This window comes from Hyla sarda, unplaced genomic scaffold (genome assembly GCF_029499605.1).
Source record: "Hyla sarda isolate aHylSar1 unplaced genomic scaffold, aHylSar1.hap1 scaffold_236, whole genome shotgun sequence".
Classification (NCBI taxonomy): Eukaryota; Metazoa; Chordata; class Amphibia; order Anura; family Hylidae; genus Hyla; species Hyla sarda.
Window position 1 is genome coordinate 144970 of NW_026609043.1, and position 23554 is coordinate 168523.

Here is a 23554-nt window from a genome sequence, read left to right on the forward strand (position 1 = left end):
GACCCCACAACCCTCCCCAGAATGAGACCCCACAACCCTCCCCAGAATGAGACCCCATATCCCTCCCCAGAATGAGACCCCACATCCTATACTATCCATTACTATAGAGGATAGGACTGTCCTATGGGTGGAGGACAGAACTGTGGGGAGGATCACTTATGGAGGAGAACGTGGACACTTACTCGCTGGGTGACACACAGTCCTTGATATAAGCTTTCTCCAGCGCCTGAAGGGTCTTCACAACAGCAAACAGCTCGGCCATATTGTCATATCTGTATGGATGAAGGAAGGAAATAGCACAGGTAAAGCAGACGAGGCCTCATCCCCACAATGTATGGGGTACAGAACGAGACATCTGCTATAGGGTCAGATCTATCACTATACCAATGTATGGGGTACAGAACGAGACATCTGCTATAGGGTCAGATCTATCATTATACCAATGTATGGGGTACAGAACGAGACATCTGCTATAGGGTCAGATCTATCATTATACCAATGTATGGGGTACAGAACGAGACATCTGCTATAGGGTCAGATCTATCACTATACCAATGTATGGGGTACAGAACGAGACATCTGCTATAGGATCAGATCTATCACTATACCAATGTATGGGGTACAGAACGAGACATCTGCTATAGGATCAGATCTATCATTATACCAATGTATGGGGTACAGAACGAGACATCTACTATAGGGTCAGATCTATCACTATACCAATGTATGGGGTACAGAACGAGACATCTGCTATAGGGTCAGATCTATCACTATACCAATGTATGGGGTACAGAACGAGACATCTGCTATAGGGTCAGATCTATCATTATACCAATGTATGGGGTACAGAACGAGACATCTGCTATAGGATCAGATCTATCATTATACCAATGTATGGGGTACAGAACGAGACATCTGCTATAGGGTCAGATCTATCATTATACCAATGTATGGGGTACAGAACGAGACATCTGCTATAGGGTCAGATCTATCACTATACCAATGTATGGGGTACAGAACGAGACATCTGCTATAGGGTCAGATCTATCATTATACCAATGTATGGGGTACAGAACGAGACATCTGCTATAGGATCAGATCTATCACTATACCAATGTATGGGGTACAGAACGAGACATCTACTATAGGATCAGATCTATCATTATACCAATGTATGGGGTACAGAACGAGACATCTGCTATAGGATCAGATCTATCACTATACCAATGTATGGGGTACAGAACGAGACATCTGCTATAGGATCAGATCTATCATTATACCAATGTATGGGGTACAGAACGAGACATCTACTATAGGGTCAGATCTATCATTATACCAATGTATGGGGTACAGAACGAGACATCTACTATAGGGTCACATCTATCACTATACCAATGTATGGGGTACAGAACGAGACATCTACTATAGGGTCAGATCTATCACTATACCAATGTATGGGGTACAGAACGAGACATCTACTATAGGGTCAGATCTATCACTATACCAATGTATGGGGTACAGAACGAGACATCTACTATAGGGTCAGATCTATCATTATACCAATGTATGGGGTACAGAACGAGACATCTACTATAGGGTCAGATCTATCATTATACCAATGTATGGGGTACAGAACGAGACATCTACTATAGGGTCAGATCTATCACTATACCAATGTATGGGGTACAGAACGAGACATCTGCTATAGGGTCAGATCTATCATTATACCAATGTATGGGGTACAGAACAAGACATCTGCTATAGGATCAGATCTATCATTATACCAATGTATGGGGTACAGAACGAGACATCTGCTATAGGGTCAGATCTATCATTATACCAATGTATGGGGTACAGAACGAGACATCTGCTATAGGATCAGATCTATCATTATACCAATGTATGGGGTACAGAACAAGACATCTGCTATAGGGTCAGATCTATCATTATACCAATGTATGGGGTACAGAACGAGACATCTGCTATAGGGTCAGATCTATCACTATACCAATGTATGGGGTACAGAACGAGACATCTACTATAGGATCAGATCTATCATTATACCAATGTATGGGGTACAGAACGAGACATCTACTATAGGGTCAGATCTATCATTATACCAATGTATGGGGTACAGAACGAGACATCTGCTATAGGGTCACACATAAACATATGATCATACTTCTCTCTCTCCCGGGCGTTCTTATACAGCTTCACCTCCTGTAATAGATTCAGAAAAGAAAATTATAGAGACAAGAGCCAGAGAAATCTCTACCCGAAGCCCCCAGCACCTGCAGTATGAACGGTTAGGACAATCAGACCCCCCAGGACACATTAATGTACACTAACCTAGGACACATCGCTGTATAACATGGGGGAGTCCATAACCCATCCCCAGGACACATCACTGTATAACATGGGGGAGTCCATAACCCATCCCCAGGACACATCACTGTATACTAATAACATGGGGGAGTCCATAACCCATCCCCAGGACACATCCTTGTATAACATGGGGGAGTCCATAACCCATCCCCAGGACACATCCTTGTATAACATGGGGGAGTCCATAACCCATCCCCAGGGCACATCACTGTATAACATGGGGGAGCCCATAACCCATCCCCAGGACACATCACTGTATAACATGGCGGAGTCCATAACCCATCCCCAGGACACATCGCTGTATACTAATAACATGGAGGAGCCCATAACCCATCCCCAGGACAAATCGCTGCATAACATGGGGGAGCCCATAACCCATCCCCAGGACACATCATCACTGTATAACATGGCGGAGTCCATAACCCATCCCCAGGACACATCCTTGTATAACATGGGGGAGTCCATAACCCATCCCCAGGGCACATCATTGTATAACATGGGGGAGTCCATAACCCATCCCCAGGGCACATCACTGTATAACATGGGGGAGCCCATAACCCATCCCCAGGACACATCACTGTATAACATGGCGGAGTCCATAACCCATCCCCAGGACACATCCTTGTATAACATGGGGGAGTCCATAACCCATCCCCAGGGCACATCATTGTATAACATGGGGGAGTCCATAACCCATCCCCAGGGCACATCACTGTATACTAATAACATGGAGGAGCCCATAACCCATCCCCAGGACACATTAATGTACACTAACCTAGGACACATCGCTGCATAACATGGGGGAGCCCATAACCCATCCCCAGGACACATCACTGTATAACATGGGGGAGTCCATAACCCATCTCCAGGACACATCATTGTATAACATGGGGGAGTCCATAACCCATCCCCAGGACACATTAATGTACACTAACCTAGGACACATCGCTGCATAACATGGGGGAGCCCATAACCCATCCCCAGGACACATCATTGTATAACATGGGGGAGTCCATAACCCATCTCCAGGACACATCATTGTATAACATGGGGGAGTCCATAACCCATCCCCAGGGCACATCACTGTATAACATGGCGGAGTCCATAACCCATCCCCAGGACACATCCTTGTATAACATGGGGGAGTCCATAACCCATCCCCAGGACACATCACTGTATAACATGGGGGAGCCCATAACCCATCCCCAGGACACATCGCTGTATAACATGGGGGAGTCCATAACCCATCTCCAGGACATATTAATGTACACTAACCTGGAGGAGTCCCAACCTCAGGAGACATCAATGTATAATAATACAGGTTGCGCCATTTCTATGGATACACCTTAATAAAATGGGAATGGTTGGTGATAACTTCCTGTTTGTGGCACATATGTAGTAGTATATGTGAGGGGGGAACTTTACAAGATGGGTGGTGACCATGGAGGCCATTTTGAAGTCGGCCATTTTGAATCCCACTTTTGTTTTTTCAATAGGAAGAGAGTCATGTGACACATCAAACTTAATTGTTTTTCTTGTGAAATTCCCAATATGTGCTTGTTCTTTTTTTTCAAATGCTTTATTAGGTTTACAAAACCATACATCAATTAGCCAATAATAAACAAGGAGTTAAAGAAGAAAAAGAAAAAAAAGAAAGATTACACACCCTCATAAAAAAATCACTTTACCAACTACCCCTCATGATGTTCCTCTAATTTTCCTGAAATCTTAATTCCTAAATAAGGGAAGTGGCCCTCTCTTCCTAACACCTTCAAGTCCGTACATGACCAACTTCCTTCTTCTCCCAGGGGCAAAAGAGTAGATTTTCCCCAATCTATCTCCAACCCCCAGTATACCCCAAATCTCTTAATTATATTCATCGTACTACTGAGGTCCCCCTCCCTCCTCAAGAATACCAGAATGTCGTCGGCATATAATGACAGTCTATACCTTCCTCCGATCTTATTTTAATTGCTAATGGTTCTGTACTTAGGGCGAAGAGCAAGGGAGAGAGAGGACAACCCTGCCTTGTCCCCCTCGAAAGGCAAAATTGTTCAGATAAGCCACCCTCCAGCAAGATCCTTGCTACCGACCCCGAGTACAAAAGGGGAATCATTTCCACCAACTTACCACCAAACCCAAAATGCCCCAGAGTCTGCCATAGGAACTTCCATTACTCTAAAAATATTATGACAAGCCATTCTGCCTGGGATAAAGCCACATTGGTCTCTATGGACTAGATCTCCTATCACCCTCTGTATTCTAAGTGCCAAGGCCTTCGAACAGATCTTGATATCGGTATTAAGTAAAGAGATGGGCCTATAAGAGCCCATCTCTTCCCCATCCTTGCCTTCCTTGGGGAGAATCATTATTAAAGATTCTCTCATAGAAACCGGTAACTGCATTTTCTTCAAGCTAGTGGAGAGCACCCTAACTAGCGTGGGCAGCAGACATCTTCCATACCTCCTATACACCTCAAAGGGGAGGCCATCACTTCCGGGGGCAGTGTTACCCCTGATTTTATTCAGGGCGAAACTTAATTGCCCTGTTGTTACTAACCCCTCCATCTCTTCCCTGGTGAACCCTTTCACTTGGGGGAACTCAATCCCGTCCAGGTATTTCGTCAATTCCTCCCTATCTCCATTCCACTCAGATTCATATAATTTGTTATAGTATTTCTGGAATTCCCTTACTACCTCCTTAGTCCCTTCATATGCCTTCCAGCCCATCCCTTTTATCCTTGTTATCCCCGGGGGTCCTCTCTGATTTCTAACTAGGGACATCAAAAACTTACTGGGTTGCCCAGTTTCCAGGAGTCTCTGTTGGCCCAAAAATAAACACCTATTTTTACTTTTTTCCAGCAAGTATGCATCCAGGGCATCCTGGCAATTTGACCATTCCATCCTATGTTCCTCTAAGGGGGTCTAACATTTGCAAACTTTCTGCTCTAGAAGAAGCTGTTTTCAATGCTTCTTCCTTCCTTCTGAATTCTCGTTTCTTCTTTTTAATAGCTCTTATTATTTCACCCCTAAGGAAAGCTTTACCTGCTTCCCAAACCATATGGTCATCTGCCGTGTCCCAATTATTTACAAAATATTCCTCAAGATTACTACGTATTCTTTCATTTTCAATGAGACACAGCCAATGAGCATTCATTTTAGGCATCCCTTCCTTTAGGCATTACTCCTCCAGTGTTTATAGTTACCTCAATCGCCGCGTGATCTGACAGACAGCGAGTGAGATAACGTACACAACTAACCTTGTCCCAACCAAGAACATTCCCTATACAGGTATCTATTCTGGACAGAGTTCGGCCAGATTTACTCCAGCAGGAATATTTCCTAGCCTCCGGGTTCTGCATCCTCCATATATCTTTCCAGTCGAACTCCGCACAGATTTTAGCCAGGGGGGAAACCCCACCACCCCCCATATTACCCTGTATGCGATACCTGTCCAGTTCCTCTGAAAACACCCCGTTCATGTCCCCCTGTATAAATAGTGGACAATTGTCCCTATTAGCACAAAATTCTAAAAGTTTAATCAGGACCTCTGGCAAGAAGGGGGGAGGAATATAGATCAATCAGTATAATTTTCCGTGCAAAAACACAAATCTCCCGTATGGATCTAACTTTTGTCCCAGTAGTTCCCATTTTATATTTCTGTGGAAGAACACTGATACCCCCCGTGAGCAAGACGTAAAAAAGGAATGGAAGCTACTCCCCCACCAACTTCTTTTTAATAACTGAACCGTGTCCTTTGTCAGATGTGTTTCCAGTAAACCGAGAACACATGGGAGGTAGTTCTTAATCACACCCATTACTGCCATCCTTTTAGTGTTCTCCCCCAATCCCTGAACATTCCAGGCTATCAGTTTTATTTTACTCATATTCTATCTCTGTCTGCCTAAGGACGAAAAGCAGAAGACACAGAGCAGGGTAGAAAGAGATGGCTAGAGGGAGAGAGAGAGGGGGGAAAAAAATAAAAAAAAATACTTCCAAAACAATCACAGAACCCCCTATAACCCCTCTGTAGTCCCCGAGGTCCCCCCCATCTGCCCCCCTAATTACCCATCCACCCACCCCCCATTACCTTACCCCTCACCCCCCCAACCTCTTCCCCCCCCCGTCCCCCAACGACTTGCCCAAAAGCTAGGCAAATCTCTCCTAGCATGAGTCCCCACCCCTCCGGTAACTCCTCCATCTATTCTAAATCAATTTTTCAGTCCCCGAGAGTCCATCCACTCAACCGCCTCCCCCGGACTGGCAAAAAACAGAGTCTTATTGTTTTCTATAACAATCTAGCAGGGAACATCAGTGAAAATGTAATTCCATTCGACCATAGTCTTTTCTTCACTTCCTTAGTGAGTGTCCAATGCATAGTCCGGGAAGAACATTATCCTGTTGCCCTTATATTGTGTTTCCTTTTTATTCCTAGCTGCTGCAAGTATATTATCCCGATCTCTGTCGTTTAGCAATTTCAAGATTATCGTGCACGGTCTACTTCCCACTGGAGGGGGTTTAGCTGGTATTCTATGGGCCCTGACAATACTGAAGTGGGGAGAGAGATTTTCTTTTCCCCATTGAGAGGACAGCCACTCTTGCAAGAATGAGCGTATATCTTTTCCCTCCTCCCCCTCCGACATGCCCACTATTCTTAAATTCCCTCTTCTCGTTCAATCCTCCAAATCATTTATTTTCAGAGTAAGGGTTTTATTCACTGCGGTGGTCTTTTGCACTTCCAGCTTTAATTTGTGCACCTCATCCTCTATTACTGAGACCCTTGTTTCCACTTCAGTGCATCTCTCTCTGATTTTTTTTAGGTCGTCCCTTATTAGATTAATGTCCACACCTATTACTCCCACCTGATTAGACAGTACGTCAATAGAGGTATTGCATTTATTCACTGCAAACAATATTTTTTCCAAAACTGGGGAGGAGGGCTCCCCCTCTCTTTCCCCCGTAGAAGAGTCCAGTGTCTGGTCCCCCATTGCGGGTTTATTATGGCTTCGGCTTTTAACGGTCACGCCCGGTGAAATCTATACTTTTTAGATCTTTACTTGGGCTATTGGTTTTATTTTGTTTAGGCGCCATTTTCCAGGGGCAGTGGGTCCCACACTTTAGAACACCCTTGCTAATGCGTGCTTATCACCTGGTATCACCACATACTAAGGAACCGTTTATTAATTAATAGTCTGCTCTGGTCTATTCCCCCAGTACCCCTATTTTAGGAGCACTAACAGGCTATGGTAAAATACTATGCAGGGAAAGACCATGCGGCTTCAGATGCACACGGAAGTGGGATACTGCAGAATACTTGTGGTTAACCGAGTTTTACCCCAGCCCTCTCCACCTTACACAACTTCCAGCGCATACGGATAATCAACTTAGCAGGCAGAGCCACCTTGATTCAAATACCATCAATCCTCAGGTTTTTAGCTCTAATTAAGTTCAGAGTCTTAAGGGGACTGGCACGGACACTCAATATAGTGCAGGGGGGATATAAGCACCTCAGCCGGGACCCACAACAGCGTCTAATGTCTATTATAACCCACTCAGGGTGCAAGAAAGAAAAGGGAGCGATCTCACCCAGTCCTCTGGAGCGGCAGTCCTCCAATACCTATCCCTCCGCACGGCTACTAGGTGCTCCCGGGCAACCAGGCTCCTCTGTTCCTCCACGCCTCTGTCCGAACCTGGTGGCAGCCTCAGCAGGATCACGTGTCCCAGCGTCTCACTGGGTCACACGGCAGGACGTCGCTGTGCCCTCCTCTCCGCGCCGGGGACACGCCTCCCTGCTGCACCAGAGTTCCCTTCTCCTCCGACACCTCCGTCCACGCCGCCTGCCACACTTCACAAGCCGGGCCAGGACTCCACCACAACTCCCCGGATCCTCCTTCAGTTAGGCACGGGGGGCACACAGCAGAAGTCCACAGAAATCCACCACTGAAGCCGGGGGGGGGGGGGGGGGGGGGGTAAGGCCCTGTCCCGCACATAGCCTGCACGATAACGTAGGCTTCAGTCCAGGGACTCAGTCGTGGGCGGTAGTACACCCGGGAAAGTCATAGAGACCCATAGGAGACCGGAAGGGAGGGGGGAGAAGTGTTCAGCCACCTCCCATCATGCAGTCCTGATGTGCTTGGTTTTAACGTAACTTTTTTCTTTCATGAGTTATTTACAAGTTTCTGATCATTTATAAAATGTGTTCAATGTGCTGGAATATCAATGCCCCCTCTTCTCTATATACTGCTATATACACCGCAGGAGAAATGCTAGCACAGGCTTCCAGTATCCGTATACACTGCTATATAATACTATATACACCGCAGGAGAAATGCTAGCACAGGCCTCCAGTATCCATATACACTGCTATATACTACTATACACACCGCAGGAGAAATGCTAGCACAGGCTTCCAGTATCCGTATACACTGCTATATACACCGCAGGAGAAATGCTAGCACAGGCTTCCAGTATCTGTATACACTACTATATACTACTATATACACCGCAGGAGAAATGCTAGCACAGGCTTCCAGTATCCGTATACACTGCTATATAATACTATATACACCGCAGGAGAAATGCTAGCACAGGCTTCCAGTATCCATATACACTGCTATATACTACTATACACACCGCAGGAGAAATGCTAGCACAGGCCTCCAGTATCCATATACACGGCTATATACTACTATATACACCGCAGGAGAAATGCTAGCACAGGCCTCCAGTATCTGTATTCACTGCTATATACTACTATATACACCGCAGGAGAAATGCTAGCACAGGCTTCCAGTATCCGTATACACTGCTATATACTACTATATACACCGCAGGAGAAATGCTAGCACAGGCTTCCAGTATCCGTATACACTGCTATATACTACTATATACACCGCAGGAGAAATGCTAGCACAGGCTTCCAGTATCCGTATACACTGCTATATAATACTATATACACCGCAGGAGAAATGCTAGCACAGGCTTCCAGTATCCATATACACTGCTATATACTACTATATACACCGCAGGAGAAATGCTAGCACAGGCTTCCAGAATCCGTATACACTGCTATATACTACTATATACACCGCAGGAGAAATGCTAGCACAGGCTTCCAGTATCCGTATACACTGCTATATACTACTATATACACCGCAGGAGAAATGCTAGCACAGGCTTCCAGTATCCGTATACACTGCTATATACTACTATATACACCGCAGGAGAAATGCTAGCACAGGCTTCCAGTATCCGTATACACTGCTATATACACTGCAGGAGAAATGCTAGCACAGGCTTCCAGTATCCGTATACACTGCTATATAATACTATATACACCGCAGGAGAAATGCTAGCACAGGCTTCCAGTATCCATATACACTGCTATATACTACTATATACACCGCAGGAGAAATGCTAGCACAGGCTTCCAGTATCCGTATACACTGCTATATACTACTATATACACTGCAGGAGAAATGCTAGCACAGGCTTCCAGTATCCATATACTAGGGGTGTGAATCGCCAAGAATTTGGCGATTCGATTCGAATCGCGATACCAGTGTGGCGATTCGATATATCGCGATATATCGCGATACCGTCTAGGTGACGATACATCGCGATATATCGCCCACCTGGGAGCATTCATAGATCCCAATAGACGCCGCTGTCAGCTTTGACAGCGGCGATCTAGTACTCCGGTGCACACTTTTTTTTATGTTATCCCGTCCGGGCTGCAAAATAAAATAAAACGCACTTTTCTTACCTGCCAACGAGCCCGCGGAGCTCCGGTAAAGGTGTTCGGTCCCCGGGCTGTATTCTTCTTACTTCCTGTTAGTCCGGCACGTCACATGGAGCTTCAGCCTATCACCAGCGGAGGCGGGACATCGCTGCGGCTGGTGATAGGCTGAAGCTCCATGTGACGTGCCGGACTAACAGGAAGTAAGAAGAATACAGCCCGGGGACCCAACACCTTTACCGGAGCTCCGCGGGCTCGTTGGCAGGTAAGAAAAGTGCGTTTTATTAAAAATTCCACATCCCTAAAAGAATCGATTCAAAAATATTTTGAATCGATTCTGTATCGGCAAATGAAAAATCGCGATTATCGATTTTTTCTTACATCCCTACCATATACACTGCTATATACTACTATATACACCGCAGGAGAAATGCTAGCACAGGCTTCCTGTATCCGTATACACTGCTATATACTACTATATACACCGCAGGAGAAATGCTAGCACAGGCTTCCAGTATCTGTATACACTACTATATACTACTATATACACCGCAGGAGAAATGCTAGCACAGGCTCCCAGTATACACTGCTATATACTACTATATACACCGCAGGAGAAATGCTAGCACAGGCTTCCAGTATACACTGCTATATACTACTATATACACTGCAGGAGAAATGCTAGCACAGGCTTCCAGTATCCGTATACACTGCTATATACTACTATATACACTGCAGGAGAAATGCTAGCACAGACTTCCAGTATCCGTATACACTGCTATATACTACTATATACACTGCAGGAGAAATGCTAGCACAGGCTTCCAGTATCTGTATACACTACTATATACTACTATATACACCGCAGGAGAAATGCTAGCACAGGCTTCCAGTATCCGTATACACTGCTATATACTACTATATACACTGCAGGAGAAATGCTAGCACAGGCTTCCAGTATCCGTATACACTGCTATATACTACTATATACACCGCAGGAGAAATGCTAGCACAGGCTTCCATTATCCGTATACACTGCTATATACTACTATATACACTGCAGGAGAAATGCTAGCACAGGCTTCCAGTATCCGTATACACTGCTATATACTACTATATACACCGCAGGAGAAATGCTAGCACAGGCTTCCAGTATCTGTATACACTACTATATACACCGCAGGAAAAATGCTAGCACAGGCTTCCAGTATCCGTATACACTGCTATATACACACACTGCTATATACACCGCAGGAGCAATGCTAGCACAGGCTTCCAGTATCCGTATACACTGCTATATACTACTATATACACCGCAGGAGAAATGCTAGCACAGGCTTCCAGTATCCGTATACACTGCTATATACTGCTATATACACACCGGAGGAGAAATGCCAGCACAGGCTTCCAGTATCCGTATACACTGCTATATACTCCGGAGGAGAAATGCTAGCACAGGCTTCCAGTATCCGTATACACTGCTATATACTACTATATACACTGCAGGAGAAATGCCAGCACAGGCTTCCAGTATCCGTATACACTGCTATATACTACTATATACACTGCAGGAGAAATGCTAGCGCAGGCTTCCAGTATCCGTATACACTGCTATATACTACTATATACACCGCAGGAGAAATGCTAGCGCAGGCTTCCAGTATCCGTATACACTGCTATATACTACTATATACACCGCAGGAGAAATGCTAGCACAGGCTTCCAGTATCCGTATACACTACTATATACTGCTATATACACTGCAGGAGAAATGCCAGCACAGGCTTCCAGTATCTGTATACACTGCTATATACTACTATATACACTGCAGGAGAAATGCTAGCGCAGGCTTCCAGTATCCGTATACACTGCTATATACTACTATATACACCACAGGAGAAATGCTAGCACAGGCTTCCAGTATCCGTATACACTGCTATATACTACTATATACACTGCAGGAGAAATGCTAGCACAGGCTTCCAGTATACACTGCTATATACTACTATATACACTGCAGGAGAAATGCTAGCACAGGCTTCCAGTATCCGTATACACTGCTATATACTACTATATACACTGCAGGAGAAATGCTAGCACAGGCTTCCAGTATCCGTATACACTGCTATATACTACTATATACACTGCAGGAGAAATGCTAGCACAGGCTTCCAGTATCTGTATACACTACTATATACTACTATATAAACCGCAGGAAAAATGCTAGCACAGGCTTCCAGTATCCGTATACACTGCTATCTACTACTATATACACCGCAGGAGAAATGCTAGCACAGGCTTCCAGTATCCGTATACACTGCTATATACTACTATATACACTGCAGGAGAAATGCTAGCACAGGCTTCCAGTATCCGTATACACTGCTATATACTACTATATACACCGCAGGAGAAATGCTAGCACAGGCTTCCAGTATCCGTATACACTGCTATATACTACTATATACACCGCAGGAGAAATGCTAGCGCAGGCTTCCAGCATCCGTATACACTGCTATATACACTGCAGGAGAAATGCTAGCACAGGCTTCCAGTATCCATATACACTGCTATATACTACTATATACACCGCAGGAGAAATGCTAGCACAGGCTTCCTGTATCCGTATACACTGCTATATACTACTATATACACCGCAGGAGAAATGCTAGCACAGGCTTCCAGTATCTGTATACACTACTATATACTACTATATACACCGCAGGAGAAATGCTAGCACAGGCTCCCAGTATACACTGCTATATACTACTATATACACCGCAGGAGAAATGCTAGCAAGGCTTCCAGTATCCGTATACACTGCTATATACTACTATATACACCGCAGGAGAAATGCTAGCACAGGCTTCCAGTATACACTGCTATATACTACTATATACACTGCAGGAGAAATGCTAGCACAGGCTTCCAGTATCCGTATACACTGCTATATACTACTATATACACTGCAGGAGAAATGCTAGTACAGGCTTCCAGTATCCGTATACACTGCTATATACTACTATATACACTGCAGGAGAAATGCTAGCACAGGCTTCCAGTATCTGTATACACTACTATATACTACTATATACACCGCAGGAGAAATGCTAGCACAGGCTTCCAGTATCCGTATACACTGCTATATACTACTATATACACCGCAGGAGAAATGCTAGCACAGGCTTCCATTATCCGTATACACTGCTATATACTACTATATACACTGCAGGAGAAATGCTAGCACAGGCTTCCAGTATCCGTATACACTGCTATATACTACTATATACACCGCAGGAGAAATGCTAGCACAGGCTTCCAGTATCTGTATACACTACTATATACTACTATATACACCGCAGGAAAAATGCTAGCACAGGCTTCCAGTATCCGTATACACTGCTATATACACACACTGCTATATACACCGCAGGAGCAATGCTAGCACAGGCTTCCAGTATCCGTATACACTGCTATATACTACTATATACACCGCAGGAGAAATGCTAGCACAGGCTTCCAGTATCCGTATACACTGCTATATACTGCTATATACACACCGGAGGAGAAATGCCAGCACAGGCTTCCAGTATCTGTATATACTACTATATACACCGCAGGAGAAATGCTAGCGCAGGCTTCCAGTATCCGTATACACTGCTATATACTCCGGAGGAGAAATGCTAGCACAGGCTTCCAGTATCCGTATACACTGCTATATACTCCGCAGGAGAAATGCTAGCACAGGCTTCCAGTATCCGTATACACTGCTATATACTACTATATACACTGCAGGAGAAATGCCAGCACAGGCTTCCAGTATCCGTATACACTGCTATATACTACTATATACACTGCAGGAGAAATGCTAGCGCAGGCTTCCAGTATCCGTATACACTGCTATATACTACTATATACACCGCAGGAGAAATGCTAGCGCAGGCTTCCAGTATCCGTATACACTGCTATATACTACTATATACACCGCAGGAGAAATGCTAGCACAGGCTTCCAGTATCCGTATACACTACTATATACTGCTATATACACTGCAGGAGAAATGCCAGCACAGGCTTCCAGTATCTGTATACACTGCTATATACTACTATATACACTGCAGGAGAAATGCTAGCGCAGGCTTCCAGTATCCGTATACACTGCTATATACTACTATATACACTGCAGGAGAAATGCTAGCACAGGCTTCCAGTATCTGTATACACTACTATATACTACTATATACACCGCAGGAGAAATGCTAGCACAGGCTTCCAGTATCCGTATACACTGCTATATACTACTATATACACCGCAGGAGAAATGCTAGCACAGGCTTCCAGTATCCGTATACATATACTACTATATACACCGCAGGAGAAATGCTAGCACAGGCTTCCAGTATCCATATACACTGCTATATACTACTATATACACCGCAGGAGAAATGCTAGCACAGGCTTCCAGTATACACTGCTATATACTACTATATACACCGCAGGAGAAATGCTAGCACAGGCTTCCAGTATCCGTATACACTGCTATATACTACTATATACACCGCAGGAGAAATGCTAGCACAGGCTTCCAGTATCCGTATACACTGCTATATACACTGCAGGAGAAATGCTAGCACAGGCTTCCAGTATCCGTATACACTGCTATATACTACTATATACACCACAGGAGAAATGCTAGCACAGGCTTCCAGTATCTGTATACACTACTATATACTACTATATACACCGCAGGAGAAATGCTAGCACAGGCTTCCAGTATCCGTATACACTGCTATATACTACTATATACACTGCAGGAGAAATGCTAGCACAGGCTTCCAGTATACACTGCTATATACTACTATATACACCGCAGGAGAAATGCTAGCACAGGCTTCCAGTATCCGTATATACTACTATATACACCGCAGGAGAAATACTAGCACAGGCTTCCTGTATCCGTATACACTGCTATATACTACTATATACACCGCAGGAGAAATGCTAGCACAGGCTTCCAGTATCCGTATACACTGCTATATACTACTATATACACCGCAGGAGAAATACTAGCACAGGCTTCCTGTATCCGTATACACTGCTATATACTACTATATACACCGCAGGAGAAATGCTAGCACAGGCTTCCAGTATCCGTATACACTGCTATATACTACTATATACACCGCAGGAGAAATACTAGCACAGGCTTCCTGTATCTGTATACACTGCTATATACTACTATATACACCGCAGGAGAAATGCTAGCACAGGCTTCCAGTATCCGTATACACTGCTATATACTACTATATACACCGCAGGAGAAATACTAGCACAGGCTTCCTGTATCCGTATACACTGCTATATACTACTATATACACCGCAGGAGAAATGCTAGCACAGGCTTCCAGTATCCATATACACTGCTATATACTACTATATACACCGCAGGAGAAATGCTAGCACAGGCTTCCAGTATACACTGCTATATACTACTATATACACCGCAGGAGAAATGCTAGCACAGGCTTCCAGTATCCGTATACACTGCTATATACTACTATATACACCGCAGGAGAAATGCTAGCACAGGCTTCCAGTATCCGTATACACTGCTATATACTACTATATACACCCCAGGAGAAATGCTAGCACAGGGTTCCAGTATCCGTATACACTGCTATATACACTGCAGGAGAAATGCTAGCACAGGCTTCCAGTATCCGTATACACTGCTATATACTACTATATACACCGCAGGAGAAATGCTAGCACAGGGTTCCAGTATCCGTATACACTGCTATATACACTGCAGGAGAAATGCTAGCACAGGCTTCCAGTATCCGTATACACTGCTATATACTACTATATACACCGCAGGAGAAATGCTAGCACAGGCTTCCTGTATTATCCGTATACACTGCTATATACTACTATATACACCGCAGGAGAAATGCTAGCACAGGCCTCCAGTATACACTGCTATATACTACTATATACACCGCAGGAGAAATGCTAGCACAGGCTTCCAGTATCCGTATACACTGCTATATACTACTATATACACCGCAGGAGAAATGCTAGCACAGGCTTCCAGTATCCGTATACACTGCTATATACTACTATATACACTGCAGGAGAAATGCTAGCACAGGCTTCCAGTATCCGTATACACTGCTATATACTACTATATACACCGCAGGAGAAATGCTAGCACAGGCTTCCAGTATCCATATACACTGCTATATACTACTATATACACCGCAGGAGAAATGCTAGCACAGGCTTCCAGTATCCGTATACACTGCTATATACTACTATATACACCGCAGGAGAAATGCTACCACAGGCTTCCAGTATCCGTATACACTGCTATATACTACTATATACACCGCAGGAGAAATGCTAGCACAGGCTTCCAGTATCCATATACACTGCTATATACTACTATATACACCACAGGAGAAATGCTATCACAGGCTTCCAGTATCCGTATACACTGCTATATACTACTATATACACCGCAGGAGAAATGCTAGCACAGGCTTCCAGTATCTGTATATACTACTATATACACCGCAGGAGAAATGCTAGCACAGGCTTCCAGTATCCGTATACACTGCTATATACTACTATATACACCGCAGGAGAAATGCTAGCACAGGCTTCAGTATCTGTATACACTACTATATACACCGCAGGAGAAATGCTAGCACAGGCTTCCAGTATCTGTATATACTACTATATACACCGCAGGAGAAATGCTAGCACAGGCTTCCAGTATACACTGCTATATACTACTATATACACCGCAGGAGAAATGCTAGCACAGGCTTCCAGTATACACTGCTATATACTACTATATACACCACAGGAGAAATGCTGGCACAGGCTTCCAGGATCCGTAGTTTCAGGTGCTGCACATCTCATATCTTCACAGCATAGACAATTGCCTTCAGATGACCCCAAAGATAAAAGTGTAAGGGGGTCAGATCTGGAGACCTTGGGGGCCATTCAACTGGCCCACGAGGACCAATCCACTTTCCAGGAAACTGTTCATCTAGGAATGCTCGGACCTGACACCCATAATGTGGTGGTCACCATCTTGCTGGAAAAACTCAGGGAACGTGCAGCTTCAGTGCATAAAGAGGGAAACATCATCATCATGGAGCAATTTCACATATCCAGTGGCCTTGAGGTTTCCATTGGTGAAGAATGGCCCCACTATCTTTGTACCCCATATACCATACCATCAATGTTTGTGTTCCCACAGTCTTGGAGGGATCTATCCAATGTGGTTAGTGTCAGACCAATAGCGCTGGTTTTGTTTGGTAACTTCACCATTCACATAAAAGTTTCATCATCACTGAACAAAATCTTCTGCGTAAACTGGAGGGTCCTGTTCACATTTTTGTTTTGCCCATTCTGCAGCCCCTGAAACTACGGATACTGCTAGCATTTCTCCTGCGGTGTATACAGTAGTATATAGCAGTGTATACGGATACTGGAAGCCTGTGGTAGCATTTCTCCTGCGGTGTATATAGTAGTATATAGCAGTGTATACGGATACTGGAAGCCTGTGCTAGCATTTCTCCTGCGGTGTATATAGTAGTATATAGCAGTGTATACAGATACTGGAAGCCTGTGCTAGCATTTCTCCTGCGGTGTATACAGTAGTATATAGCAGTGTATACGGATACTGGAAGCCTGTGGTAGCATTTCTCCTGCGGTGTATATAGTAGTATATAGCAGTGTATACGGATACTGGAAGCCTGTGCTAGCATTTCTCCTGCGGTGTATATAGTAGTATATAGCAGTGTATACGGATACTGGAAGCCTGTGCTAGCATTTCTCCTGCGGTGTATATAGTAGTATATAGTAGTGTATACGGATACTGGAAGCCTGTGATAGCATTTCTCCTGCGGTGTATATAGTAGTATATAGCAGTGTATACGGATACTGGAAGCCTGTGCTAGCATTTCTCCTGCGGTGTATATAGTAGTATATAGTAGTGTATACGGATACTGGAAGCCTGTGCTAGCATTTCTCCTGCGGTGTATATAGTACTATATAGCAGTATATAGAGAAGAGGGGGCATTGACAATCCAGCACATTGAACACATTTTATAAGTGGTCAGAAACTTGTAAATAACTCATGAAAGAATAAAGTTATGTTAAAACCAAGAACATCATTGTTTTTCTTCTGAAATTCCCAATAAGTTTGATGTGTCACATGACCCTCTTCCTATTGAAAAAACAAAAGTTGGATTCAAAATGGCAGCCATGGTCACCACCCATCTTGAAAAGTTTCCCCCCTCACATATGCTAATGTGCCACAAACAGGAAGTTAATATCACCAACCATTCCCATTTTATTAAGGTGTATCCATATAAATGGCCCACCCTGTAGAATAACATGGAGGAGTCTATAACCTGACCCCAGGTGACATCACGGTACACTAATAGGAAAACATGGGGGAGCCTATAATCCATCTCCAGGACACATCACTGTACACCAATAGAATAACATGGGGGAGCCTATAACCCATCTCCAGGACACATCACTGTACACTAATTACATGGAGGAGCCCATAATCCACCCCCAGGACACATCACTGTATACTAATAACACGGGGGAGCCTATAACCCCTCTCATGGACACATCACTGTAAACTAATAGAATTAAATAGGGGAGTCCATAACCCCTCCCTAGGACACATCACTGTATACTAATAGAATAACATGGGGGAGCCCATAACCCAACCCCAGGAACATCACTGTATACAAATAACATGGGGGAGTCCATAACCCGCCCCTAGGACACATCACTGTATAACATGGGCGAGTCCATAACCCATCCCTAGGACACATCACTGTATACTAATAACATGGAGGAGCCCATAACCCATCCCCAGGGCATATCACTTTATACAAATAGAATAACAATGGGGAGCCCATAACCCATCCCCAGGACACATCACTGTATACTAACAGACTAACATGGAGGAGCCCATAACCCATCCCCAGGGCACATCACTGTATACTAATAGAATAACATGGGGGAGCCCATAACCCATCTCCACCACACAACACTGTACACTAATAAGATGGAGGAGCCCATAACCCCATCCCCAGGGCACATCACTATATACTAATAACATGGAGGAGCCCATAACCCATCCCCAGGACACATCAATATCATTTAGGAACCCATAACCCATCTCCAACACACAACATTGTACACTAATAAGATGGAGGAGCCCATACTCCATCCCCAGGGCAAATCACTATATACTAATAACATCGAGGAGCCCATAACCCATCCCAGGGAACATCACTGTACACTAATAGAATAACATGGGGGAGCCCATAACCCATCTCCAACACGCAACACTGTACACTAATAAGATGGAGGAGCCTATAACCCATCCCCAGGGCACATCACTATATAATAATAATATGGGGGAGCCCATAACCCATCTCCAGGACACATCACTGTACACTAATAGAATAACATGGGGGAGCCCATAACCCATCTCCAGGACACATCACTGTACACTAATAGAATAATATGGGGGAGCCCATTACCCATCCCCAGGAGAGATGAAGGGCCCATCCTGCCCATCACTGTTACCTCATATAACTCTGGTTTATTTCCAGGTGCTGAGAAGAAAAATGAGAGAATTGACAATCAATAATATAATAAGTAATATACAATAAGTATAAAAGTAATCCATTATCCCGACACCCCCTCGACATGTCATCAAACAAAGAAGACACCATCACCTGGAGAAGAATCATTACAGCCTTTAGAGGGAATGTGAAGGGTAGTCAGTGACTATGGGGTGCCTTACATCCCACATGACAGGGATGTTTAAATCCTATTGCCCGACGCCCCGGACATGCAGTTCTGGGCGCTGGGCAGGTACATTTTTAATGCGTTTAGCCCTGCATCAGGCAAGCAGGCCCGATGAGGTGCAGAACGGACGAGGTATGCACTTCACACCGGACCTCTAATTTTAAGACCGCGGCGCTCATGGTGTATGGAGCGGGCTCCTGACTCGTGCCTGCTCCATACCCAGAGACACCAGCTGATGACTGTAGCTGGAGGCGCCGATAATAGCCCGTCCACAATGAAAGCTGACAGAGGTGATCTAAAGGGATCTTATCACAATCCCTGGTGGTCTAGTGGAATGGATCGCCCCTCCACTATGGAGGTAGCCTTGAGCAGGCTCAACCAAATGAGCACAGATCACACAGATCAATGGAGTTCTATGGAATCTATTGATCTGTATGAGGAATCTAAGGATTCCTTCTCAAAGTCCCCTAAAGGACCAATAAAGTGTAAATAAATTAAAGTTCACACACACATACATACATTAACCCCTTCCATATAAAAAAAATCACATCACCCTTCCCTACCCCCCCCCCCCCTTTTCCCCATATTTCATATAAAAAACATGTAAAAATAATTTTAAAAAAAAAACATTTTGGTATTGGCAAATGCGTAATTGTCCGAACTATTAAATTATAACATTAAGTATCCCGTACACTCAATGGCGTTAATGTAAAAAAAATACCAAACTTAGAATTTCGTTTTTTTCATAACGGAAAAAATAAAGTAAAAAAGTGATAAAAAAGTCCCATCCATACCAAAATGGTACCGATACAAACAGCAGATTATGGCACAAAAAAATGTTCCCTCATACAGCAAAATATTGAATTATACTCACCAATAATTCCTTTTCTGGAAGTCTCCACGACAGCACCCATGAGATTATCTCCTCCTCCTGATTGGGACAGGAAAAAACACTGAGAGGTTAAATTCTCCACCCCTTCCTGTCCACACCAGTGTATTTATAAAGAACACCGAAGGAAAGGAAAAAAGTGCACCAAAAACACTATAATAAAAAACCAAAGGGTGGGATGTATTGGTGCTGTCGTGGAGACTTCCAGAAAAGGAATTATCGGTGAGTATAATTCACCATTTCCCCCCACGTCTCCACGACAGCACCCATGAGAAATACCAAAGAATTTATTAGGGAGGGACTACAGCACTGAGAACTTTACGTCCAAAGGCCATATCCTCAGAAGACAAGATGTGAACTCTATAATGTCAGGAAAAAGTATGAAGGTTTTTCCAAGTGGAAGCTTTGCAAATCTACTCTACAGAAGCTCCGGCTCTCTCTGCCCATGATGAGGAAATTGCTCTAGTAGAATGGGCCTTCAATTGTATAGGAAGACTTTACCTCTGGCCACATAAGCCTCTGAAATTGCCGTCTTAATCCATCTGGCTGTAGAACTCCTAGAGGCTTTCTTGCCTCTATTAGGGCCAGCAAACTGAATAAACAGATTGTCATCCTTCCTCCATTGACTAGTTCTTTCGATGTAGATGAGGACAGCTCTTCTAACATTCAAAAGACTATATGATTTTTCTAAGTCATTTTTCGGATTAGAACAGAAGGATGGAACCACAATATCCTGTGATCTATGAAAGGTAGAGAAAACTTTAGGGAGGAAGTTAGGATCAAGCTTAAAAATTATTTTGTCAACCAAAATTCTGATATAAGGCTCTCGGATAGAAAGAGCCTGAATTTCACCTACTCTCCTAGCTGTAGTGATGGCGATTAAAAATATAGCTTTGAGAGTCAAAAATTTTTCAGAAATAGAACAGAGGCTCAAAGGGATCCAGAGGAAGAGCCGCTAGAACTGTATTTAAATTCCACTGAGGACAGATATTTAAGTCTTAGGTCTGAGTCTGCTGGACGCTTTAATAAACCTTGAAATCCACATGTGATCAGACAATTTTACATGATAGACAGCAGAAACCTGTACTTTGAGGGTACTAGGGGAAAGACCTAAATCAAATCCCTGCTGAAGGAAGTCTAGAATTTTAGGAATCACCGGAGTGTTGATAGAAAAAGAATCCCCACACCAAGAGATACATTTCTTCCAGGTTTTAGAATAGATTCTAGAGGTAGTATCTTTACGGCTAGATAGAAGGGTATTTACTACCTTTTCGGAGAAACCTTCCTTCAGCAGAAGGGACTTTTCCATTTCCATGCTGTCAAGCTGAGGTTTTTGATCTGACGATGAAAGGATTGTCCCTGGGACAGCAGATCCTTTTGAAGAGGAAGGCAGATGGGATCCCCTACAGCCAGAGTCTTTAATAGAGAGAACCAGCTCCTCTTTTGCCAGTATGGAGCTACTAGGATTAGAATGCAATGGTAGTTCATTAGCTTCTGAAGGACCCGAGATATTAGCGGCAGGGGAGGAAATGCGTATCCCATACTGAATGTCCAATCCTGAGCTAATGCATCTACTGCTAGCGGAGAGTCCCTTGGATTTAGGGAATAGAATAGATCCACCTTGTGATTTCTCCTGGTTGCAAACAGATCTATTTGAGGAACCCCCATCTCTCCATAATCATCCTGAATTCCCACGGAGCTAGAGACCATTCCCCTGGGTCTAATATGTGTCTGCTCAGGAAGTCCGCCTCCAAGTTCCAGACCCCTTTGAGATGGACTGCTGAGATAGAAGCACCTTGTTTTCTACCCAAGAAAATATTTGATGCGAAATTGACTGGAGAGCTGTGTACCTTGGACCTCCTTGACACTTTATAAAGGCCACTGCAGTCATGTTGTCCGAGTAAACGAGGATATGGCGATTCTTGCAGATCTCCTCCAACTCTTGTCATCCATATTGCCAGTAGCTCTCTGAAGTTGCAAGATTTTCTTGCTGTCTAGGGATCCCACTTCCCTTGGACTACTCAAGTCTCTGAGTGGGCACCCCATCCCCCTACACTGGCATCCGTTGTTATAAGTAACTGGTTTGTCTGAAACCAACCTACCCCCTTCTCTAAATTTTCCCAAATGGTTAGGATCCACTTTTGTAGAGGCCTTGAGTGAAACTGAGCCCGAGCTACTGACTGGATGCATGATGTCATATGACCCAGAGTGGACATTGCTGTCCTGATTGTACAGGAATGGAGGCTTACAAACCTGGAGACTAATGCCTGCAGTAATACCCTTTTGGAATCCGGAAGAAAAGAGGTCTGGATCCTTGAATCTAAAAGGGTACCTTTGAAAATGTTCCTCTGACTGGGAATAAGATCTGATTTGTCTAGATTTAGGATCCAACCCAACTTCTGGAGAACAAGTATTGTTTTCTGTAAATGAAGTTCCAATTGAGGAACTGAGTCCGCCACTATCAGTATGTCGTCCGGATAAGGAATAATTAGAATAGACTCCTTCCTGAGAAGGGCAACCACCTCTGCTAAGACCTTGGTGAAAATTCGAGGCGCAGAAGACAGGCCGAACGGGAGACAGACAAACGGAAAGTGGCAGACCCTGGACCCCCACTGGATGGTAAATCTCAAATATTTTTGGGAATTTGAATGGATGGGAATGTGGAAATATGCATCGCGAAGATCGATAT

General features: G+C 44.1%; 1 protein-coding gene across 3 annotated transcripts in view; it reads right to left on the reverse strand.

Moving 5' to 3' along the window:
* VPS28 (VPS28 subunit of ESCRT-I) overlaps positions 1–23554 on the reverse strand; it is a 140712-nt gene that overhangs the window by 85938 nt on the left and 31220 nt on the right. For 2 of the 3 annotated variants that reach the window (XM_056553104.1, XM_056553105.1), the window contains 2 exons: positions 2183–2220; positions 183–272 (listed from right to left, as the gene is read on the reverse strand). In XM_056553104.1, coding sequence (XP_056409079.1) covers positions 183–272; positions 2183–2220 — 128 coding nt within the window. Of the gene's footprint in view, positions 1–182; positions 273–2182; positions 2221–19751; positions 19781–23554 lie in introns of all 3 variants that reach the window. The other variant, XM_056553103.1, reaches the window with a different exon arrangement.